Source organism: Dromiciops gliroides, chromosome 2 (genome assembly GCF_019393635.1).
Source record: "Dromiciops gliroides isolate mDroGli1 chromosome 2, mDroGli1.pri, whole genome shotgun sequence".
In the NCBI taxonomy this organism is placed as follows: Eukaryota; Metazoa; Chordata; class Mammalia; order Microbiotheria; family Microbiotheriidae; genus Dromiciops; species Dromiciops gliroides.
Genome location: NC_057862.1, coordinates 536,057,142 through 536,083,174, shown reverse-complemented (window position 1 = coordinate 536,083,174; position 26,033 = coordinate 536,057,142). Strand labels below are relative to the sequence as shown.

Here is a 26,033-nt window from a genome sequence, read left to right as displayed (position 1 = left end):
CTTGTCCTTTTAATTTTTGGAACCTCTCGGTAGTTTGCTTCATCTAGGCTGCCCCCATATTACACTTTTTATTAAGTATTTTTAGTGTTGTGACTCCTTATCACTTGCCTTACAATTCTAGTCAACATTTCCTAGATAAAACTAGCCAAAACAGTCATAAATTTAAAGCAAGGGAACTTATATTACTTTTTTTTTTTAAGGCAATGGGGGTTAAGTGACTTGCCCACGGTCACACAGCTAGTAAGTGTCAAGTGTCTGAGGTCACATTTGAACTCAGGTACTCCTGACTCCAGAGCCGGTGCTCAAGGGGCTCAAGGCTTTCAACCTTATGGTAGCAATTCCAGCCTTTATACCTCTTCACCCTCTGGACCAGGCCTGCCAGGATTTTTCTACTCCTTCCACTAAGACCTAGGGCCAGCTCTACAATCATATTCAGCTTGATGCAGTTACAGAAGAAGAAATATACACCCTCTTCACCATCTTAGCTATTAAAAGAAAAAGTGGGGAAAGGCAGTAGTAGCCTGGTAGGCCTGAGTCTAGGGATGCTCTGGCCCTGAGGGGGTCGGTTGGGAATTGTTCTTTCCTTGGAGGAGGGGGGCAGTTGATTAATTTATAACATGAGCTTAGTTGGGAAACATTTGTATTTGCTATTAAGATCTGTTTTGTAAGAGATTTTAACAGGACAAGTAATTTGAAACCAGAGAAGTGAATCCACTGGAGAAGTGCCCTGGAGACAAAACATCTTCTAGACTGCCCCAAGGAAAGTGGTTGCAGAGACCTGACAGCTACATCTGAGATCCATGATGAAATTGCGAACCCAATGGACAATGGGGGTGGTGGTGGTGTGTGTTACTGAAACCACAAATATGAAGTTAGCAGAGGACTGGGGGGAGCCAGCAGGAGGGGCAGTGGGGGGAGATGGGACACCAATAGTCAAAAATATAGGGCCCCCCCACAAAAGTTGAAAATGCTAATATCTACAAACAAGGACCAGGCTCCTTCCAGCCTAAAAAGGGGCTGCCTCCCCTACCCCGCAAACCAAATCACATGATGAGGGAGACCCAAGGCATTTAGAGGGCTGTCTCTGTGTCGCCTCCCCCAGTGGCTACACTGCATTCTGACTGGATAGTTTTTGGTGCCAGTGGACACCAAATCTGTGGGCAGATTGTATAACTGGGGAAGAAGTGTTAAAGGATAAAAGGGCTCAGGGGCTGACATTCGCTGCAATTCCATTAGGGAATGGGCCCATTTTCTTCTCTAACACAGCTAGTAAGTCTCAAGTGTCTGAGGCTGGATTTGAACTCAGGTCCTCCTGAATCCAGGGTCAGTGCTTTATCCACGCAGCCCCGCCCCCAAAATATTTAAATGGGGTTTCTCACAAACAAAATTTGGATATTTTAAAGTACTATCTTAGTTTACAGGAAAATGTAATCAATAACCTGTTTGCTAAATTTTCAAGCATATTATACTTTTTAAAAAAAAGGCAAATGGGGTTAAGTGACTTGCCCAGGGTCACACAGCTAGTAAGTGTTAAGTGTCTGAGGCCGGATTTGAACTCTGGTCCTCCTGAATGCAGGGCTGGTGCTCTATTCACTGCGCCACCTAGCTGCCCCCATATTACACTTTTTATTAAGTATTTTTGGTGTTGTGACTCCTTATCACTTGCCTTACAATTCTAGTCAACATTTCCTAGATAAAACTAGCCAAAACAGTCATAAATTTAAAGCAAGGGAACTTATATTACTTTTTTTTTTTTAAGGCAATGGGGGTTAAGTGACTTGCCCACGGTCACACAGCTAGTAAGTGTCAAGTGTCTGAGGTCACATTTGAACTCAGGTACTCCTGACTCCAGAGCCGGTGCTTTAACCACTGCGCCATCTAGCTGCCCCAGTTATATTACTTTTTGCTGTTAAGAATTCACCATGATGGGGCAGTCTCAAATGGGAAAATAGGGAGAGATTTTTATTATTCAAGGGGCTCTTGATCCGTTATATAAGTAATTATATACTCTTAGAACTGTATAGAAATCATATGAAAGTCATAAGAATTTAGCAGACTAGGTACCAGTGACATAGGCAACACTAGTAGAAATGACCAAATATGCAGGCAAGGAAAAAGAAACTTATTTTTATTGTGTCATTTCACTCAACTTTGGAACTCTTGGGGCTGAACAGCTGTGATGCTGGATGGAAAGATGCTGGATGGAATTTGCACAAATTCACTCAGCCATCTCTAGGATCATGCTTCATTTCACATCCTACCCACCCACCCACCTAGGTTCTAGGTTCTTTGCCCTGCTATTAATGCCCCATTTCTCCTGACTTGGACCTATTATACAGAATCCATGCCCAAATTCCTGATTTGAAACTCCTGATTGGGGAATAAAGGAGTACAAACTTACTTAACTTCTATATCTAGGCAAGTCCAAAGACAGTGCTTTGTTTGGCCCACACAGACCATCTTGCTATCTACCCTACAGCTGTGCACAAGCTATAGCCCCCTTTTCCATTTTTTTTTTTGTCCTAGGTACTGTAACCAAATGATTAGTACCATTACTTCTGGAAAGGGAATATCTATTAACTGTCCTATAGAACATGCCCCTCCCATGACTCACTGAAAAACATAAACCTTGAAACCATATACTGTCTTTGCCGTTATCATGCAAGCTTCTTGAGGACAGGAACATTTTTGTATTTGTATCCCAAGGCATAGCATAGTGAATTGTACATCATAAGTGTTTAATACTTTTCATTAATTGAATGAATGGTGAACTATAGTGGGACTGCCTTGACCAGTTCCTAAACTGTTTGGTCTCAAGTGCCTTTTACACTCTAAAATTAGTGGGTGGTGGGGCAGTGGATAGAGTACTGGCCCTGGAGTCAGGAGGATCTGAGTTCAAATTCTGCCTCACATACTTAGTAGGTGTGTGACCCTGGGCAAGTCACTTAACCAGATGGCCTCCAAACAAAAAGTAAAAAAAAAAAAAAAATAATAATGAGGACCCCAAAGAACTTTTGTTTATGTGGGTTATATACTCACATCCTTTTCTTTTTGAAGACTGTCCACTTTTTCTTTCAGCCGTTTATATTCAAAATCTAATTTATCTGCTTTCTTTGATTCTTCAGATAATCTATTTTGTAGTTCTACTACCTGTTACAGAAATAGGAAGTTATTGACAATAACAAGTCATAAAAATCACTAGATTTTTCTCTATAAATCCATAAAGAAGAGAAATATACATATACCACCTTCTCAAATATTATTTCTCAATTAAATGTATACAGAAAGACATTCTGATTTAAACCAAATGCATTGGGGGAAATGGGTCAACATATTTATTTTCTCTAAGAGAGACCCTTTAGGACACTATTGTTATTTTAATTACATTTTTAATAATGGTTCACATCTCCTAGTGTTTTGAGGTTTACAAAGCTCCTTCTTCACAAACACCCTATGACTCAGGTGGTGGCAAATAGTATTATTACTATTTTAAAGACAATAAAACTGAAGCTCTGACTTGCTGTTGTGTTGGACATGGAGTCAGGAAGACAAACTGACCTTCAACACTTAGCAGCTATGTGATCATGATATTTTGATCTACTCGACAGTTAACCAATTGATATTCCTTTTCCTCAAACAATATTACTAATCATTTGGTCACTATATCCAGAACAAGCAGTGGAAAAGGCTGCAGTGACAGCAAGAAGCCTGGAGTAGATGGCAAGATGAGCATGGGTTCAAATTCTCTGAGCCTCAGTTTCCCGGTCTATCATCTAAAATGGAGATAATGTTGTGAGGCTCAAATGAGAATGTATGTGAATTGCTTTGTGAACACTGAAGGATTATAAAGATGTCAATTAACAATTTATTGAGTGCTTACTAATTGTGCTAGGTGCTTGGGATACAAATGCAATAAATTAAATAAGTCCACTCAAAAGGAGCCACAGAAAAATGGGTGAGAAAACAAGAACAGACATAAGCTAGTAAAGAATAAATAAAAGTATACAGAATTGTCATTAATAGTAAACCATGTGGGGGCAGCTAGGTGGCGCAGTGGATAAAGCACTGGCCCTGGATTCAGGAGGACCTGAGTTCAAATCTGTCCTCAGACACTTGACACTAGCTGTGTGACCCTGGGCAAGTCACTTAACCCTCACTGCCCTGAAAAAAAAAAAAAGAAAAGAAAACCATGTTGCCTCTGAGACTCCAATGGAGAAAGAAACTGACGAACTAAGATTCTTATGGATTTAATCTACACAGAGCTTCAGAGAGCTAACCAGAACAAGGGTAACAGTAGAAGTCAGAGCATAACAATTTACTGGTGTGATGTTTAAAATCTAATGTCTGTGACCTTACATGCCCCCCAGTGTGTGGGAGGAAACTAGTTAGGATTTACTTAGCTTTCTCGGCAGGGGGTGGTGCCCCTGGTTCTCACACTGGGCAGATTCAATTCTATCCCAAACAACAGCATGGATTAAAAAAAAAAAGCTATCTACTACAGAACCATACCAATCAGCTTTAGAGATGAGTTTTTTTGTTTGTTTTTGGCAGGGCAATGAGGGTTAAGTGACTTGCCAAGTGTCACATAGCTAGGAAGTGTCAAATGTTTGAGATCACATTTGAACTCAGGTCCTCCTGAATCCAGGGCTGGTGCTTTATCCACTGCGCCACCTAGCTGCCCTAGAGAGGAGTTTTAAAGTTAAATCAGGTGCAGCACATTAAAGCCAACAACATGTATTTAGTAGAAACTGCCTTGAAAATGGGCACTATAATGAAAAACAAAATTTGTGCATGAAAAATAAACCAGTGTAAAAGAATAACCTCTCACCTGTCTCTTGTATGTTTCAAGTTGACTGCGAGCTGCATTGGCTTTCCTTAACTCCTCCTCTAGACTTACAGTGTTCTGCATGTACATGGTGTTCTTCTCTTCTAAGAGTTTTACCTGCCTCCTCAAATCACCAAGATCTTCTAGTTTCTTTTTATATGATTCTACTTGGCCTTCAAGTTTAGCCACTTTATCAGAAGAATGCCTGGATGAAATCGGGAATTAAAAATCAGATCCACAGTAATCTTTCCCTTATCTGAACCATGAAGAATCCTGTCTATAGAATTTCAGTGTTGGAAGGGGCTGCAATGACCACCCCACATATATAATGGTCATTTGTACCTGAAAAAGAATCCTAACAGAAGTCCATAAGTGATTATGTAGCCTTTGTGTGGAATCCCCGCACTGCCCAGGGAGGGGAAACATGCTACCTCTGAGGTGGCCCACTCCTTACATTAAGGTTACTATGTGCATTTTACAACTTCCACCCACTGTTCCTAGTTTTGCCCTTTTACTAGAACACTCTTCCATATGACAGCTAAACACCTGAAGACAATTATCAGGTCACCCAAAAGTACTTCTTACTCCATGGTGAACATCTTCAGTTACTACAACCAGTCTTCCTATGGAATGGACTCATAGTCTTGTAACTATTCTGGCTGCACTCTATTGGATGCCCTATGTCTTACCAATGGCCTTCCTAGAATGCGGATAATGAAAGATATATTTCCAGAGCTGATAAAACCAGGAGAGAGGGCAGGGAAACTATTACTTTTCACTTCTGAAATTCAAGTAAACTGAGGTACAAAGTTCTAAGAACATTCAGTTATTGATAAGGCTAGCAATTACTAATAAAGGAGGTCTCTTTACTCTTCAGTCAGTCAAAACCACAAGGAGGGCTTACTAGCCTTCATTTAGTTTTAGGAAGCAGAAGAGAACAAAGAATGGGAAGTATAAATGAATACGTTTATTACAAAGTCTGAAGTATCATAGATGATGGAAAATAATGATTGGATGGAAGTCAGGCATGCAGGACTTGCTATAACCCTTCCTTCTGTCTTGCTGCTATGAAAAGCTCATTGGTGGTGCCCACCTACATGGTTAGAGGAACAGCAATAACAGCAAGCATCCCAGAGATAACAGACTTTCTGATGCCAGCCTGCATCTTCCAATAATTGTTAGTGAGATATCAGAGACAGAGTAATATGATTTAGGCTACTGGGGGTGATATAGAATAGAATCAATTACAAAACTGAATCAAAATCAATTTGATGTTCTCTTTATTTCTGGATGCTATGCATGTCAATGCAGCCTAAGGTTTTATGAGTTTTCTTTTTCTTGGCTGCCATACCAAGTTTAATTTCAATGGTTTGGATTAGTCTCTAGTTGCTTGGTAAGAGTTCACATATGGTCAAGATCCCAACTGAGTAAAAAAGTTCTAAATTTCTATGGGACTAAAAGAAGCTACTTACCTAAGAACATCTATTTCATCTTTCAAAGACTGAGCTTCATCTGCCAAAGTGGTCAGTTCTTCATTTTGTTGCCGGAGTTCAGAAATTTCTTTGTCCAATTCTTCACAGCGTATTCGATAATCGTCTTTGGCTGCTTCTAGTCTGGAAATCAAGACAAAATGAACTAAGCACTATTTACTTCCCATAATTTCCTTTGACCATAATAGAAAACTATAATTCAATTCAATTTAACATTTACTAAGCACCTACATGGGAAAGGAAGGGGAAAAAAATCCTCCCTCCAAATCTCTCTCTACACTTCATGGTCAAAGATGACATTCTTACTCCACCAGAAAATCTGAAAAGAGATGCCACTGGAACAAAAGGGGTTTAAAGCAGTTAAAATAAATTACTGCTCTTGAATGGTAATATGTATATGTTTAAAAGTTACATATTTAATAGCATTTTTCTTAAGACTTCAAATTTAATTTTTAACAGAAATTGTCCTTGAGAAGAATATAAAGATAATGTTTTACCTTACATGATGTTAGAGGAATATTTTAACTACCAAGTCTTGATGCAACTGTGATATAATCAAAATTAGGAAACCAGAGTACTCCTATAACATGAATCTTAAAGGATACTCTGGAGTAGGAAAAGGATTCAGGTGCCTAAGGGTGAATCAATAGGACATATATATTTATAAAGCATAAAATATGTAAATATTAAGTGCAAAGAAAACATTTGCTTTCTTAATGTATTAACAAAGATGTTCTTTCAGATGTCTCTCTTGTAACAAACACAGACTTTCCCTCTTTGCTCTGCTTCTAATTCTCTGGATCTCACCATGACTCAGCGGCCTTCTAACCTTGATACAGCTTTATGTCACGACAGTGCCCTTCTCCCACTGGTGAGTCCTTTTCCAGAACCTTCCAACTGGTCATATTTCATTGCCCTTCAGGGTGTGTCTGTGATTCTCATAGGACTGTCCTAGCCCATACTTAAGCTTTCCCTCCAGCTTTTCAGTGCCCTTGAGGGCAGGGACTGTTTTTTCTTTTTGCTTATATTTGTATCCCCATCACTTACCATTTACTATGGGTCTGTCTGCATAAAACCTTTATGTGCTTTACAATGAAAATCCAATGCAGAAAAATCTTTATTTTTGATTAAAGTTTAAAAAAAAAATTTTAATTATTTTAAATTTTATTTGGACAACACAGAAGCAATAAGGTTGAAATAGTCCTAGAGGGGCAGCTAGATGGCACAGTGGTTAAAGCACTGGCCCTGGATTCAGGAATACCTGAGTTCAAATCTGGGCCCAGACACTTGACACTTACTAGCTGTGTGACCATGGGCAAGTCACTTAACCCCCACTGCCTAAAAAAAAAAAAAGTACTAGAAGTTATTGTTAATTCTGTTCTATGTTATGGGATAGGGAACTCCCTGTCAGTAAAACTCCATCTAGTAACACACCACTTTTAGTTTTGGAGAGCTGCCTAGGACATTAAGAGGCTTGACCAGGGCCACACAGCTAATATGTGTCAGAGACAGGACTCAGAACCAGATGGTTCCTAGTCTGGGGGCCAGCTCTCTCCTCATAAGCACAATGCTTCTTAATAGGGTCTATTTGATTCTTTTATCAGATGGTAATAGAAATTCCATGGAGGACTGAATTTAGAAAGAACTGAGTTCAAATTGTGCATCTGGTTGGGTTGCTTCAGTCTCCTCATCTGTTAAATTGGGATAATAACTGACTCACTTAACAGTGTTGTTATGATGCTGAAATGAGATAATGTACATAAGGTCCAATTCAAACTTTAAAGCACCATTGATTATTATTTCTTGTACAACTTTTCTCACAAAAACCTTGTAGAGTTATAAATGATAAAGATCATAGGTTTAGAGTTGGAACCTCCCTGAACCTAGGACTGAGGAAAGTCATTTTCTTAGGTTCTTGACACAAGGATCACAGACAATCTCACATGCCCTTTTTATGATGGGAACTGAAGGATACTATGTTATGGAGATGAACACATCTCAATTTGGCTACAACACAGTCAAAAAGTCTTGAGGGGTATATATATATCTATAAAATGTATAAATAGAAGTGATGAGAAATGTGGCCCATATTTCAGATGAGGTTTGAAGTCTTTTCATTGTTCTTCTGTCTTTTTTACCCTAAATTCAACTCAATAAATATTAAGCATTTGATTATGGAGAAGGTACCGAAGTGGGGAGGAACACATGAATATTAGTTTTTGATTTCACAGAGCTTAGAACTGAGTATGGAGATAAAATTAAAAACAACAACCCCCCCCCCAAAAAAAAACTAAAACAAAGTACCATAGGTAGAGTGTACAAATTCATGAGAGCTGAAAAAAAAAAATTACCCCGAAAGTAAATTAGAAAAAGACACTACAATCTTAAGTTTCTCAGGGAAAACTCTGTGGAGGAGGGAGTATCTGAGTCAGATTTGACAAGATGGGGTGAAGTGATTGGGTTGGGGTGGTTCCTTGAATTGACTGGGTGAGGTGGTACTTTGGAAGTGTGGTAAAATAATGGAATTTGGCAGAAACCCAGGGGTCTGACTTGGTTGACTTAGTAGTGTTTGAATTGGGTGTGAATGAGAAACCACTAAGTACCCACTTAAGGTGATTAGATTTTGAGCCATACCTGGCCTGTCCTGTCAAACCTTAGTCTAAATTTAGCCAACCCTGAGAAGGAACGTCCTCAGAGGCTGTGGACTGTGTCATCAACAGAGAACCAGTCTCAGCCACAACTACTTGAAGGACCTCCCCTTTGGGGGAGGGAGAAAAGGTAGAAAAGAGGACCCCAACAGGAAGTGAGACAGACTCTCAGACTTTCTCTCCCTCTGGCTTCAGAGCTGACTAGAGACTGGTTGCTGACTCCCATAGAAACTAAGGACCCCTGGTGGTGAGTTAAATCCAGCCCTTTGAATTAGCTGAGCTGGAAGCAAGTCTGGGAATTGTATAGGTTTTTGTTAGAGCCAGGGAGATTATCCATTTTCCTCTTTCCCTAGACTTTATTAAAGTCACCTTTGCTGTGTATTTTATTCCCATTAATAAAACCTGATTCATTTGTGGAAAAGAGGTTGTTAAGCTCCTTTCTTATTGGCCTGGGAAAAATAACTAAAAAGGCAGTTTGGAAGGGAGGAAGCTTTGGACCTAGAGGTCCCTCATTATTTTCTGAACCCCAATATTTGGTGAGCCACCCAATTAACTCTCCACATATTAAATTTGGCCCCTACAGAGGAAAGGGGTAGAAAATTCTAGGTATAGGGTACAGTATGAATAATGGTAGGAAAGAATAAGCCATGTATAAGGAAGGATGAGTCCTTTTATCAACCCATCTACAGATTACCATAAAGTCAGGTGTGAAACTTGGTAAGTGTGGAGGGAAAGAGGGTTTTCACACAAATACCACCACCTTGGAAACAGACCTCTATTTCATTTAAAACAGGAAGTCATATTTTCCAATGTTTCAATTTCTTTAAGCCCATATCACTCCTGTCCTCGATTCCAAGGGCTGATAAAATGAAAATGTAGATTAGTCCCCTTGACAAGGTTAAAATTAAAGGAAGCTAGCTGCTAGTATTCCTGGCAGGAGAGAGAAAGGTGTAGGGGGGGCGGGGGGGGGAGAGAGAGAGAGAGAGAGAGAGAGAGAGAGAGAGAGAGAGAGAGGGGATATTGTGTGTGTGTGTGTGTGTGTGTGTGTGTGTGTGTGTGTGTGTGTAGCTTTCTTAAAAGTTTCGTCATGCCCACATATTTGTGTTTCAGTCTTCATGTAATAAAGTTCTATTTTGACTTGCTTATCAGCAAAGTATTTATTTCACCATGATACTCCTTTCCCCTATAACATTTAAAGGTTCACAGATTTAGCTGAGTGACTCAGTGTTGGATATTCAACACCTTTCTAACTGTCTCAGCCTCCTTCCCTTGGACTAGAGGGTGGAGCACTGAACTCCCAAAGCTCTCTTTTAAAGAAGGCTGGAGACTGGACTTTTCCAGCTTACTCTCCAATTTCTACCAGCAGCTTTACTTGGTTTGAATTCTCAGCAACATTATATTTCCTGGCATCTAACCACTCCACTCCTGTCCCCGAACTCCTAACTTTCCGGTTTCCTTTTGTATGTCTTCTGCCATTAGATTTTAAGTTTCTTTTTTTTTAATTAAAAAAAATTTTTTTTAAAGATTTTAAGTTTCTTGAGGGCAGGGATTGTCTTTTTTCCTATAATTTGTATCTCCAGTGCTTAGCACAGTGTCTAGCACATAGTAGGTGCTTAATAAATGTTTATTGAACTGAATAGATTTAAATGAGTGGTTAGATAATCAGTACAATCTTATCATTTCTTTCTTTCTTTTTTTTTTTTTGAAGGGCAATGAGGGTTAAGTGACTTGCCCAGGGTCACACAGCTAGAACGTGTAAAGTGTCTGAGGCTGAATTTGAACTCAGGTCCTCCTGAATCAAAGGCTCTTCCTTTCTTTTTTGCTGGATAATGAGGGTTAGGTGACTTGCCCAGAGTCACACAACTGGTAAGTGTCAAGTGTCTGAGGCTGGATTTGAACTCAGGTCCTCCTGAATCCAGGGCTGGTGATTTATCAACTGTGCCACCTAGCTGCCCCAAATATGAGAAACTAAGGCTCAGAGAGGTTAAACGTCTTACCTAAAGTTGCATAGTAAGTAGCAGAGCTGATCAAACAGAGTGCTTTGACCAAAAATCCAGGGCTCTTTCATGCTGCCTCTCAATCATACTTTTTTGTGTACATACCATTTTACCCTACTGCCCAATCTCTACCACAAAACTGCAAATTTTGTAGATTGTAAAATAAGTCCAGGAAATGTCATTTTTAATCTTCAGTGCTTAACACAGTGTCTTACATAAAATACACACATAATAAAAAATGAGCTGAATTCAGTTGGCTTGGGTTGTATAGTAGAGATTCTGGAAGAAGAAAAGGCTGGAAAAGAGCTTACTATTGTACTGATTGCTAAGAGAAAGAAATTCTTTTAGGAACTGAAGTGAAACATAGCACAGTTCCCAAAAGGATAAGGAAGAAAGGAGACAGCCTGTCCTTTAATGGGACTACGATAGATGCTGTTATTGTGAACAATGGCAACCTGAAAACACATCATATAGAACAGATTTTACATACCTGTGTCCTTGTGTCAGGGCCAATAAAACTTCAACTGTTACAATGCTTTCATTGCCATTTGGTCTTTATAGTTGAAGTTTCTTGCTTTCTGACTATGAATGAGCACTTCATATTAAAAATCCCATGGAAGACTCTCCGTAAGGGGTTAATAATTCCTCACTTGAGAGAATAAGACCAGGCCATTCTGCTGGCTCCCCTCCCTTGCTTTTTGCTTTCACCTCTAAAATCATGAGACAAGATCTCTTCTCTTTCCCCAATAATAACCTCACAGAAAATGTATTCTTATGGACCCAAACAACCCCCCAGGTACCTTGTATTATAGACAGGACCCTCCAATGTTTCGGTGATTAGTTGAACTTGAGTGATTCAAAGAACATGCCTCTCTCTCATACCCTCATTCACCCTTAACCAATCACTGCACTCTAAGATTCCCAGGTGTAGTGCTGGAAGAGGAGGCTGCAGATTATGCCCCTTTGCTTGTGCACGAACATTCTAGAATCCTCCAAAAGAAAAGAGCATCTCTAACAGATCTCAGAGATGAGGCTTCTCCTCTCCTAAATAGGAAAGCTGGGAAATCATCTTTTAAACTGCCATGTCACTCCAATCTGTGCAATTGCTAAACTAGGGGCCAATCCACACGCCTATTGCGAGGCCTGTGGCATTCCATTCCCATCTCCAGAGAGCTGTGAAGAATATTTTAACTAAATCTTCTTCAGACATGTAAATGTTGCATAAAAGTTTCTTTTCCCCCTCATTAATGCTGACATTTGAATTAGACACAATATCTCAAGGGGAGAGAGATTTCACACCAAATGAAGGAACTGTAAAACAGGGAGACTTTATCTGAACTGCTGAAGTAACTCTAATTGTGTCCTGTACCATCTCTTATCATATGTTCTCTATTCCTCCTCTAAATTCCTAAAATGTTTCTATAATATCATTTATCACGTACTACTTATCAAGAGCTTACTACAGACATAAAAATCTTGAGTCTGGTAAAAGAACAACCCCCCCATCCCCCCACACCCTTTACCTGAATGTTTCCTCTTGAAGCTGTTCTAACTGGGTCTGTAGTTGAAGATGTCTTCGGCCAGCTGGACTGTTAGGATCTTCTATTGAATCGGACTGGTTTAATCTTTCCATTAATATCTGATTTTCTGCAAGTAAACTACTTTTTTCTTCTTGCAATGCTGCAACCTATTAAAGTAAAAACAAAGATAGATATAAATGTCAACTGCAGCATCATTATAATACGGCAAGAAGACTAAAGGTTATGTCATATGAGGATAGATTGAATGCACCAGGGATAGTAGTAGTAGGCCTCCACCAGTTGCGGACGACCATGGATCAGCGCCTCGAAGAGCCAGCCACAGGCCACAGCGTGGCTGTGCAGTCCGATATGGGAGCCGCAGCTCCTGAGTGACTTATAACCGGAAACTGCCGCATCCCATGTTGTATCTACCCCATGAGGAGTAGCCAGGGATAGTGGCCCATGAATGAAATGAGATAATACATAAAAACCACAACATAAATGGTAACCATTATACTTTTAAATCTAAGAGAAAAAGTATAATGAGGGATACCTCTCTCTCTTTACAACTACGTAAAAAGTTGTGAGGCATAAGCACACTGGGTGAATTCCCTGTGGAAGATTTAGATGTGAGTTGTATGCAGTGAAAGGGCATGGGGATAGAGCCTGCAATGTATCCATATGAACACACAATATATAATCTTATAGCTTTTTATTGTATAACTGAATAAGCACAGGATAGATGGTGGGGAGAATTTCATTCCACTGAAGCAGAAACGCTTCATCCCTGGGAAAGAAAGGACAAAAACACACTACACAGGACTAAGACCAGCAATAATATAATCTCAAAGCTGGAAAGGACCTCAGAAGCCATGTAGTCAAACCTAATCGTGAATGAGAAACTCCTCTCTGACACATACAAGTGGTTCCCGAGGCTTTGCTTAAAGACCTCCTGTGTCAACACCAGAGAGGGAGAACCCACGACCTCCTGAGATGCTATTTCTGAAAAGCTCAACTTGTTAGGAAATATTTCCTAACACCAAACCCAAAGCAAACTTTTGGCAACTTCTACCCAATGTGCACTGTGGCTAATTTAAAGTGTTGCCACAACCTTCTCGCTAAAGTTGATAGTACACCCACCCAGTGCACTCCTTACCTGCATGTCTAATTCATGGCACCTCTGTGCAATCTCTTCTTTTGCTGCCAAAGCTTCATTCAATTCTTCTGTAGTCTTCTTTAACTAGTTAAACACAAAGATGAAAAAAAAAATACATACTCCATTATCAGACAGAATCAAATGGGATAGATGGTGGGATTCAAAACAGTCCTCTACCAGAAAGATGTTTTACTGTCCATTTCTGGTTTTTGTTGTTGTTGTTTTGTTTGTGGGACAATGAGGGTTAAGTGACTTGCCCAGGGTCACACAACTAATAAATGTCAAGTGTCTGAGGCTGGATTTGAACTCAGATCCTCCTGAATCCAGGGCCAGTGCTTTATCCCCTGTGCCACCTAGCTGCCCCTTCCTGTCCATTTCTAAAATTAAATCCATTCTTTGCAATAATCAAAAGTAAGAGTCTATAAGTTTAATTATTTTACTTAGGATTAAGTCTCATTTCTTCTATCCACTTAATCCTCTTATCAACTTTCTAATGAATCTTTTTGTATTAAAATCATTTAGATATTAAATTTGCTTTTATTTGGACAATAAAAACATAATAGGACACCTCTAAATTATGATTTACTTACACTGTAGCTAAGTCAAAACTAAAAAAAAATTATACTAAAGGCATTTTATTTTATTTTATTATTATTATTTTTTTAGTGAGGCAACTGGGGTTAAGTGACTTGCCCAGGGTCACACAGCTAGTAAGTATTAAGTGTCTGAGGCCGGATTTGAACTCGGGTACTCCTGACTCCAGGGCCGGTGCTCTATCCACTGTGCCACCTAGCCGCCCCTAAAGGCATTTTATTCTATCCACCCAAGTATCAATAAAACATGGCCATGTATAATACTTTGAAACAAAACATGAGAAACTGTCTAAAACGTAGGAATATCAACAATACCTTAAGCTGACATTATAAAACCAAATCTACAATGTATATTTTCCTTGAAGAAACATCCACCATATGACAAAGGAAAATGACAATGGAGAGAGGAAGGCCTAAGGGTAGGAAGCTAAAGGCAAGGAGAAGACAGAAAAGCAAAGCTCAGCCAATTCTACCTGTCAACTACTTTGTCCTTCTGACTTTTCTTGCCCATTCCAAAAGTGCTAAGTATCTTCAAATGATGAAAAACAGAGAATTAAGTTTAGACCTTATTAAAGATTTCAGATCCTAGTTCCAACTTGGAACATCTTGGGGTAAGATTGTGATTAGTAAAAGAATGACCTTCCTTTATTGATAAAGCAATAAAACATTCAAGTATATGACTGTCCACCATTTCTTTGTCAGATCTAAATGAGAATGGGACCTCTAATGGAACTAGAAAAACACCAAATGGGAACTAGAAAAAACATCAAAAGCACGGGTATACCCAATACTGGGTATTTTTATACTCATTTAAAAAAGATATTGAGGGGGGCAGCTAGGTGGTGCAGTGGATAAAGCACTGGCCCTGAATTCAGGAGGACCTGAACACTTGACACTTAATAGCTGTGTGATCCTGGGCAAATCACTTAAACCCTCATTGCCCCACAACAATAACAACAACAACGATACTGAAAGTCAGCATGGTATACTGGATAAAGGGCTGGAAGTTGAGGTTTCAATCCTGGCTCTGACACTTCTCTTGTTAAATAAAAATGGCAAATTACTTAACCTCTATGAACTTCAGGAAAATTGCTAAGATTCCAATGTAGAAAAAAAGGCTGCCAGGGAGTTCCCATAGTAACAAACACATTAGTCTTTGCTATGCTGATTTTTTTTTTAAAGGAAAACTGGAAAAAACAACAATTAGAAAAATAAATTTTAACCTACTGTCCTGAGATAGGCAAAATTATTTACAAACCACCTCAAGTAAATACTTGATTGGTAAATACCAGTCAATTCTTGAAATTCCTCAGAAATGAGCTGCTTTTAAGCCAAACATTAAAACTTTCATTACTGAGAACAATCTGACCATACAAAGATCCATTTTAGCTAAAATAAGTGAAAACACAGGGTTTCAAGTCAGAAAGACATGGTGATAAATAATGGTTGTGCCACTTTATTAGTTGTCTGACTCTAAGCAAACCACTCTTCTCTAAGCTTATTTATTGTCTCATGTAAAATCAAAGCTGTTAGTGCTTTCAATATTCTTCTCAAAGGGTTGTTATAATATCAGATGAGAAGGTACTTATTTTGTATCCATGAAGCACTATATAAATGTGTATCATAGGAAATACCCTTATGATATAGTTAAGAAAGCTCTACGTAGCTAAAAGTTTAGAACTTATATTTCACGCATGATAAACTTTGTCCCTAGGAACCAAAATAAGTAATTAGAAAAAGTTATGGGGAAAAAAATCACTTAATTCTTAATTTTTAAATTTTTTTTCTTTTAGTGAGGCAATTGGGGTTAAGTGACTTGCCCAGGGTCACACAGCTAGTAATTAGTAAGTGTTAAGTGTCTGAGGCCGAATTTGAACTCAGGTACTCCTGACTCCAGGGCCGGTGCTCTATCCACTTTGCCACCTAGCTGCCCCCAAATCAACTTAATTCTTAATCTAATTTAATCCCCAAATCAGGATATGGGGGCAAATTGGATACTGTGTAAAGTCTGTTTTCTTTTTATCGTTGTAACCTAGTACTTTAAAAAAGAGAAGTACTTAGTATAATTACTGAATTGAAGTGATTCTTGCAACTGGGAAAATTTGAGTCCTAAGATCATTATGCCCATACTTTTTTTTTTTTTTGGTGAGGCAATTGGGGTTAAGTGACTTGCTCAGGGTCACACAGCTGGTAACTGTCAAGTGTCTGGGGTGGATTTGAACTCAGGTCCTCCTGAATCCAAGGCCAGTGCTCTATCCACTGCGCCACCTAGCTGCCCCATGCCTATACTTCTTACTGCAGTGTAAGATCATGGAACCAAAATATGAAAGACAGAGCCTGTCTATATTTGTGAACCTCCCCACTCCCACCAAGACCCTTAAATCCAAAGAGTGAATTACTTTAGAATGAAGAATATTAAGACTAGATACATCCTTGGAGACCACTAATTCCAATCCTTTCTGTTTTACAGATGAGGAAAAAGGCTTAAACTAGTGAAGTTATCTACCATAAACAAATTAATGGAAACATTTGGACTAGAGTCTCTTGAAAATTTAAATGGTACCCTTTGAAAACAAGTCAGCAAGACATGAGTTTAAATACTGACTTAGTCACTAACTGTGAAACTGGGCAAATCACTTATCTTGTTCTGTAGTTTGTTTGTTTGTTTGTTTTTTTTTGCAGGGCTATGGGGATTAAGTTTCTTGCCCAGGGTCATACAGCTAGTAAGTGTTATGTGTCTGAGGTTGGATTTGAACTCAGGTACTCCTGAATCCAGGGCCAGTGCCCTATCCACTGCTCCACCTAGCTGCCCCCTATTCTGTAGTTTTTTTAATCTATAAAACTGATAATGATAATACTTGCCTCAAATGGATGCTACGAGGACCAAATAATATAAAGTGTTTTAAAAATGCTAGCTATAGGGGCAGCTAGGTGGCACAGTGGATAGAGCAACAGCCCTGGAGTCAGGAGTACCTGAGTTCAAATCCAACCTCAGACACTTAACACTTACTAGTTGTGTGACCCTGGGCAAGTCACTTAACCCCAATTGCCTCACTTAAAAAAAAAAGCTAGCTATTAAAAAACATTAAAAATGTTAGCTACTATTATTCTTTGAGACTAAGAACTTGGCTAAACATTGCTTGAATGTTTTAAAAATGTTTTTATTATTTCTTAGAGCTCAAAAGTAGCCAACTTCTCTGGGCTTCATTTTTCTTTACTCTGGGAGGCAACTGTGGTTAATTAACTTGCCCAAGATCACACAGCTAGTAAGTGTCTGAGGCTGGATTTGACTCCAGGACTAGTACCTTGGAGGAAAACAACGACTGTCTCCGGAAAGTATTTCATCCTATTTTATTAATCAAAGAATTCTCTAATCTATTGTCAAATCTCATAAGGTGGGCTCCTTTCTCTCCACTCACACAGCTACCACCTTACATCAGGACTTAATTACCTCTCCCCTGAAATATTGTATTAAGTCTTCTAATTGGTTTCCCTGTTTCAAATTTCTCTCTAACCTAATTCATGCTCCACTTAGCTATCATTCTAAAGTGTAGGTCTGACCATATCACTCTATTCAGTAAACTACAGGGGCTCCCTATAACCTAAAAGATAAACCATGAAGTCCTGTGGCATATAACAGCTTTTATAGCCTGGCTGGGCTCTTCCTTCCCCTCCAATCTTTTCACACATTACTCCTTTAGCTACAGTGGTCTACTTGCTGTTCTTCACAATACTCCTTTAATCTCTATACCATTGCAATAGCTGTCTGTCTTGCCAAAATACCACTCAATTTCCCTGCTTTTTCTTAAAATTCAAGTTTAAATTTTTCCTTCTGCATAAAGTCTCTGTGGCACTGTTTCCTTACCCTCCGAGCAGCCTCTTTGCCCTCCCAAGTGGATTCTAGCCTAAATGGCCCTTTCTAATGCATACTTAGCTATGTCCTTCCTATCTCCCTCAGTTAGAATGGAAGCTCCTTGTGATAGGGATTGCTTGATGCTTCGCTTACACAAATAATTAGCACAGTGCCTGCAACACAGCAGATACTTAATAAATGCTTGTTGACTGATTCTCCTGGCACACAGAAGGCACTTAAGCAAAATGTTGATGATATACATCTTCTATGTATCTATTTGCACCTCCACCCCACCCTACCCCCCCAATCAGAAAGTGAGTTTCTTAACAGGGACTGTTCTTGCCTTCTTAGTATCCCCAGGGCTTAGCACAGTGCTTGGGGCAGTGTAAATACTTAATGACACTTTTTGACTAACTCAACTAATGCTCTAAAATTTACCCAACAGGAATAGGTGTCAACTTTTGACAACTATCTTCACCCTCAGACCTCACAACACAGAGCTTTCTTCTACGCCTCCCTCTCCCTCAGTACTTAGTACAGTGGTCTACACACAGCAGACATAACCTCACCTTTAGAGGCCTGTTTCCTCATCTATAAAAGGAGAGGACTGAAATAAGGATTCTTAAGGTCCCTTCAATCAGTATACCTTTTCTGATTCTCACTCAAATGGGTCTGTTATAAAATCCATTGGGGAGTTCGCTACAACTTTGCAGGTCACAACCTACCTATGCACGCTCATCCATTCCACATTTGTTCCTGTCCTCCTGTGAGGTCACCAAAGGGAGTTCATCTGAGGTGCTAGAGGCATTTCTTGACCTTCCTGACATTTTGAGGAAACCAGTCAAACGACTTGGCTACACACTTTGGCATCTTTCATTTCTTTCCATATAAGTTCCTTTCATAAAATTCTTTAATCCTTTTCTCTTCCTGTTGTATTTTATGTTTTGTTTTCATACTGTGATGCCAACAAAATGTTGATATTAAAAGATGAGTGTTTGTTTTCATGGGAAGTGTGGGATCAGTAAAAGTGTTTGTAACTTATCAAAAGCAACCCCAAAATAATGCCTTTGAGGAAATGGAGAAGTAAGGAATTTGTTTTCACCTAGAAAAAGATATATCCACCAGTGGCACAGTGGATGGAGCACCAGACCTGAAGTCAGGAAGACTCCTCTTCCTAAGTTCAAATTCGGCCTTAGACACTTATTAGCTGTGTGATGCTGGGCAGGTCTCTCAACCCTATTTGCTTCAGTTTCTTCATCTGTAAAATGAGTTGGAAAAAGAAATGGCAGCCCACTCTAGCATGTTTGTCAAGACCCAAATGGGGTCACAAAGAATTAGACATAACTGAAAACAACAATAAAGGTAAAAACACAAAGCAACTGTGCTCTGAGAAATAAGAACAAAGCCTTTAAGTTTCTTGTTCCTATACCTTTCATCAGCTATATGGGCCAGTACTTTCCAATTCATTTCTTTTGACATCACTCGCAAATTTTTAACACAATATGAGAATGAGAATTGTCTGTTTCCATAATTACTAATATTAAACTGAGATAGAATGCTGCTGAATACTTGGGGGAGATAGGTTTTTGAAAGGAAGATAGATAGTATAATAATAGAAAATTTAGCCCCCATAAAAGGCTCTTTAGGGAAGAAGTACACAAATTAGAAATGACTGAGTTTCTGTATCCTAAGTGAATATTATGTTGCATTTTGATTAGGGAGGGTACCCAAAAAAGCCAATTAACTGGGGTCAAGGGAGAAAGAAGGAATATAGAGCAGATTCTTCCCAGTATTAAGGAAAGGCCAACTTATTGAGAGAAACAAGTAAGCTTTTGGTAACATCATATTTGAGAAATAGTGCCATAACCTTTTTACTAAGTTTTGTTTTACATCATCTTTTTAATGATATGATATAGTATATCAAAGGTCATTCATTAGGCAATGATTTTATACATCTATGGCTTTCATAGGGAAATGGAAAATTATTTTTTTGTAGTGGTTTTTTAAAAAAGTTGAGCAACCATAACTCATTTCTACCCCTGAGTCTTAACTTCATATTAAAGTTCTAAAATCACAAGCTCACTTTTAGATGGTGACTTGGGATGTTTCCTTGTATTTCTGAAGGAGCTATTGGATCCCTTTTCCTTATGATCAGGTAAGCTCTAATGTGAAAAGCAAAATTCACAAGTGCAAAAAAGAGGTTAGGCAAGAACCTAAAATAAATACATTTTCAAAGAAAAGGCTGAATCTCACATTTGCAATTCAATTTAATGTCCAAATAATTAATAACTAGTATTAATAGAGTGCTTTAAAGTTTACAAATATTATTTTATATTCACAACCACCCTGGGAGGGAGGTGTTATCACCCTTATCTTACAGATTAAAGCAAATCTAACACAGAGAGATTAAGGGATATGCCTAAAATCACATAGTGTCTGAGGCTGGATTCACAATGAGGTCTTCATCACTCTAAGCCCAGCACTCTATATACTGTGCCAATTAAAATAGACTGTTTAACCAAGAGAATAAATTCAACATTTAACCCCAAAGCACATGTAAAAAACAAATACCATATTCTGCAAGAAAGCTAACAAGTACAAAATGAACCAAATGACAGAGAAGGAAGTTATACATATTTTTGTATCAAAAATGAAATGGCTGGGGCAACTGGGTGGCACAGTGGCCCTGGATTCAGGAGGATCTGAGTTCAGACACTTGACACTTACTAGCTGTGCGACCCTGGGCAAGTCACTTAACCCTCATTGCTCCACAAAAAACCCCAAAATGGCTAATTTATTACATTTGTAAAATAAAGATAGATTCAAGAAAAATGGATTTAGTTTCTGAGAGTGAATCTGAAATAGTAACAGAACTCTCTAATCAAAGTCCTCAGGACCAATCAACTGAAAGAAACTGGTATTAATGGATTGTAAGGCCTTCTGCTAAGAGAGGAGATAGAGCAGGAGGAAGTATTTTAGCCTACTCTGCCCAGCACAACTTCTAGACAAAGATCTAGAAAATGAAACAGACTAAATTCTGATCAGGAAACCCAAGAAAATTTTTTAGCACAAGGTGGCTTAGGGAGGATAGAGAGGTTTGCAAATACTGGGTATGGGGTTTGTCCAGGAGTACACACAGTAACAGGAAGCCTTTCCAGCACCCAGGGACTGACGGAAGGCCTAGACAGAGATGATACCAGGGCAAGAAGCATCAAAGAAAGAAATCCTTGTACAAACATTGGATCCAGGAATGGGTGCCACCTAACAGTTCTATTGTCGAGCATATGGTTCTGGGTCACAGGTCCAGGGCAGAGAGAGCAGTCAAAAGTGTGGGTCCTAGCAGTGTGCTGAGCTGTTTGGCTCTGATCCCATTAGTGGAGACCCTCAGTTCTATCCTTTAGCCTAGCTTGTAAGCCTGTAGTTAAACAGCCAAGATCAGGAAAGCCAGTAGTTTAGTCAAAACCTGTAGAGTCACCTAGCAGGCTAATACTGGCTGAGTACAAAAGCAGTCTACTGAAACTCCCAAACAAGGACAAGCAGAAAGACCCCATTCTGGGTCAGGAGAACAGAGTACAGACCTCTCCCTAGATCACATCACTGGCTTTTAGACCCCCAGTCTGAGCTGTGAAAGCAGATCAGGCCAGACATCTTCCCCCAAAGCACCCACAGCTCAACACTAACATCAAAGTCCAAAGTCTAGGAGGCTGGAAGAATAAGTAAACAAAAAAAGAATGCCATCATAAAGAGCTATGAGAGCTACAGGAAAGCTCAAGGTAACAAACACAGAAACACCTACGGGCAAAATGCAGCTTGGATAAGAATTCCTAGAAAAGTGAAAAGCAAGTTGGTTTTTTTAAGAGCTAAAAATGATGCTTAAAACCGAGGTAGAGGAAAAAATGGGAAAAGAAGTATGAGCTATGGAAGAATGATACGAAAAGAACCAAAACCTTGGAACAAGAGGTACAAAGCTTTACTGAGGAAAATAACTTCTTGAATAATTAGAACTGGCCAAATACAAACTAATGACCTGTGATGTTTAAAATCTAATGGGTGTTCTTACCTGCTCCCCCACCTAGTTTGGGGGAGGGGGGAACTAGCTAAGATTTACTGATAAATTCAGCAAGAGTTTTGGCTTTTAAGCATTTATTAAAGGATATTAGGGGTTAGCAAAGAGAGAGAGAGAGGGAAAGCCGCCTTCACCTAGCTATCCAGGAGGGAACATGGGAAGTTAGGAAACCTGTTGACTCTCCTCCTTCTTCTGCCACCACGAGCTTGTTCCTGAACCAAAGAGGTCGATCCAGGGAGCCAGCCTCATCTTCCTACTTCCTATCTCCTGCCCTGGAAGGGGCCGTCCTTCAAGCTGATTAGTTGAGGGTGGTCTCCTGTTGATTGCCCTAGTCCACAGCTTCTGAGAACAACACCCCACTCAGGGTGGGCCAGGTGTGGTTTTGATTCAATCAACCTTAAGTAGGTTCTCAGTCAGTCCCTCAGCCTCAATCAATTCCAAATCAACCTTCAGGTGGGGTGTCTGCCAAATTCTATTATTTTCTCACAGACCCTTTGGTAGGTATTATATAAATACTTATTATTATTATCATTATTATTTCAGGGAGCAAATTTCAAAGATTTCTGAGATAGGTTAGGTAAAATCCTATGGTTTAACATACCTAAAGAGAAAATGGATCAGTAGAGGTTTATTCAAATCCCACTGACTCCTGACAGCTATTATTACAATGCTTATTACCCATTCCTAACCATGAGTAGGTTCTCATGATTCAGCCCTTGGTCTTTGTTCTCTTCGCTCATTCATTTGGTGTCTAATTAATTTCATGGGTTCACCTATTATTTTTCTCTGGATGACTCTCTTAGGTCCTCTAAATAAATCAGAGGTGTTAACACATGGTCCAAAGGTTGCAGAGAAGGGCAGTTAAAATCAGACTAAAGTGTAATTGGGAAGTATTTAACACAATAAATGAAAAATTCAATAGAATGTGGGGGAAAAACCCCAATGGCCCCATGAAACACCAAGAAATAATAAAACAAAAAGCCCCCAAACTGGAAAATAAAAAGAAAATGTGAAGTATTTCATAGGAAAAACAATTGATCTGGAAAACAGATCAAGGAGATACAATTTAAGAATTACCGGACTACTTGAAAGGCGTAAACAAAAAAAAAACTTAAGACATAATTTTTCAAGAAATCATCTTGAAGATCTCTTAGGCAAAGTAGAAACTGAAAGAATACACCAGTCACCCTCTGAAAGGAACTTCAAAATGAAAGTTTTTTTCTGCCTAGGAATAATAACAGATAAAATCCAGAGCTCTCATTAGGTCAAAGAAAAACTCTGGCAAGCAGCCATAACAATTCAAGTATCAAGTAACCAGAGTTATGCTAACATAGGATTTAACAGTCACCACTATAGAGGAGTAGAGACTCTGGAACACAGTATTCCAAAAGGCAAAAGATGTAGGCTTAGAACCAAGAATAACCTAATCAGCAAAACTAAATTTAAGGGGTCAGCTAGGTGGCGCAGTGGATAGAGCACCAGCCCTGGAGTCAGGAGTACCTGAGTTCAAATCCGGCCTCAGACACTTAACACTTACTAGCTGTGTGACCCTGGGCAAGTCACTTAACCCCAATTGCCTCACTAAAAAAACCAAAAAACAAAAAAAAACAACAAACAAAAAAACCCTAAATTTAATCCCACAGGGAAAAAAAAAAGGAGCCTTAACCATTAACAAAATGAAGAACTTGCAAGCATTCCTGATAAAAAGATAAGAACTGAGTAGAAAATTCAACATAGAAACAGGAGTCAAAGAAAAGAATAAAAAGCTAAGTGACTAAACAAGGTTAAATTGTTTACATTCTTATATGAGTAGATGAGGTATGTGGCCTCAAAGAACACTATCATCATCAGGGATGATAGAGGGAGTCAAACTGGACAAAGGGCCTTTGAGTGACCGATATATTCTGATGAACTCAAAAGAAGAATGTAAAGAGTAGTGAAGAGGAACACTTTGGGAGAAGGGAAAGGAAGAATGGGGGAAATAATCTTGCATAAATAGGATATGTAAAGAGGAATTTATACAAGAGGAGGTAGTAGGGAGAAGAGGTGACATTTGAACCTCACTCTTAAGTGAACTAGTTAAAGGAGGGAAGAATATACATTTATACCCAGTTGGGTATAGAAATACAGCTTATGCAATGGGTAAACAGAAAGGAAAGGGATTAAGGGAAAAAGGGAGGAGAAAGGAGAAGGAATAAAAAGGAGTAGATTGAAGGAGACAGAAGCAAAACAGACTCTTAAAGAGAGAGTATAAAAAAGAGATGGAAAAGTTTAAGAGAAAGGACAGATAATTGAATGAGATGAACTCACTCATAAAATAGAAGAGAATAGTCAAATGGACTGGAAAACAATCTCCAACAAATGTTGTATGCAAGAAACATACCTGAAGGATCTACACAATTAAATTAAGGGGCTGGAGTAGAATCTATTATGATATAATCAATATATCACGTAATACTGACATCAATATTCTCAATTAACATCAATACATATATGTACCAAATGGCATAGCATTTAAATTCTTAAAGGAAATGTTAAATGAGTTGCAAGAAGAAAAAGACAGTAAAACTATAATAGTGAGGGCCTCAATTTATCCCTCTCAGACTTAAAATAAACAAACTCCTTTGCTTACAAAGACATACTAAGTAGTGAACTGAAGTAGTAGTCTTGTCACTCTGCAACATTTCAAAAGCTTAGATTTGTAACATCATTTTTGGCTGTTTTTATTTAAAGACATCTAAATCTCTTTTAGTTCAATTATCCCCTTAGTTTTAGGAGTCACAACACAACCCTCTAGTAAAAATGAATTATAGTCCGTATACAGAAATAACATTTTAAAATTCACTTTAAATAGTTTATAGTTAATTTAAGTAAGCTTAAAAATTTATTTGAATGACTAATGCAGAAATAGGTTTAATGTGATTGTACATATCTAAACTATATCAGATTGCTTTTCGTCTTGGGAAGGAGGGAGGGATGGGAAGGTGGGAGAAAAATTTGGAACTAAAAATCCTATGAAAACAAATGTTGAAAACTATCCTTACATGTAAATAGAAAATAATAAAATACTTTTATTCAAAAAAAATTATTTGAGAATTTAGGGGGGATGGGATTCTACTAATCATCTTGAAATGACCAGGGATACAACCTTTGAAAAACAAGTCATGGAGACCACTACTTTAAAGTGAGGTGCTCAAATGACCACAATGAAGCAATTTGCACAAAATACAATTAAGATAATATCCCCAAAAAAGTTTTCTTTTCTTTTAAACAATTAGAATGGAAGGCAAGACAGCAGATTATAGAAAAAAATTTTTCTTTACTCAGATTACTATTCCTACCATATGTAAACTATAAGCTTTGTTTATATAGTTTTTTTTAGTTTTAAAATTAAATTTATACCCGTATACATGCTCTTCTTAACCCATGTATACCTAACAGGCCATTTTCAAATGCATTTCAAATTCAACATCTTTCTCTTAGGTGAAAGAAATAGTCAACTAAACCCCTTTTGTGGTCCATTGTAGAATTTTTCATATGATTTTGATGAGCTCCTGATTTATATGGCTGTCAGTGAAACCTGATAATGTATTTTTCCAAAATGTCAATTATTAATCTCAATTCAAGAGTACTGAACCATTTATGGTAACAAGTCTGGTTCTCATGAACTGATAAAAGAGTTTCTTGAATGTCCAAAACATAGTAAATTGCTGTGTAATTTGCTGTGTACGATGAACAAAAATCCTGTTAAGAACCCTATCTCTACATCTTGACAGAGCAGGCAGGAATAAGGAAAATGTTCTTTGAAATAATATACTATTATTTCATCACTATAGAGACTAGAGATACTCTAAAGGAGTAGGGGTAATCATGTATTCTTGCACA

The 26,033-nt window shown here is 38.6% G+C and overlaps 1 protein-coding gene across 2 annotated transcripts in view; it reads right to left on the bottom strand.

The window, feature by feature from the left end:
* Positions 1 to 26,033, bottom strand: part of HOOK3 (hook microtubule tethering protein 3) — a 139,557-nt gene that overhangs the window by 48,884 nt on the left and 64,640 nt on the right. For both annotated transcript variants that reach the window (XM_043981392.1, XM_043981394.1), the window contains exons 8-12: positions 13,637 to 13,720; positions 12,484 to 12,647; positions 6,298 to 6,438; positions 4,829 to 5,030; positions 3,040 to 3,150 (exon numbers count right to left, since the gene is read on the bottom strand). In XM_043981392.1, the coding sequence (XP_043837327.1) occupies positions 3,040 to 3,150; positions 4,829 to 5,030; positions 6,298 to 6,438; positions 12,484 to 12,647; positions 13,637 to 13,720 (702 nt within the window). The remainder of the gene's footprint in view (positions 1 to 3,039; positions 3,151 to 4,828; positions 5,031 to 6,297; positions 6,439 to 12,483; positions 12,648 to 13,636; positions 13,721 to 26,033) is intronic.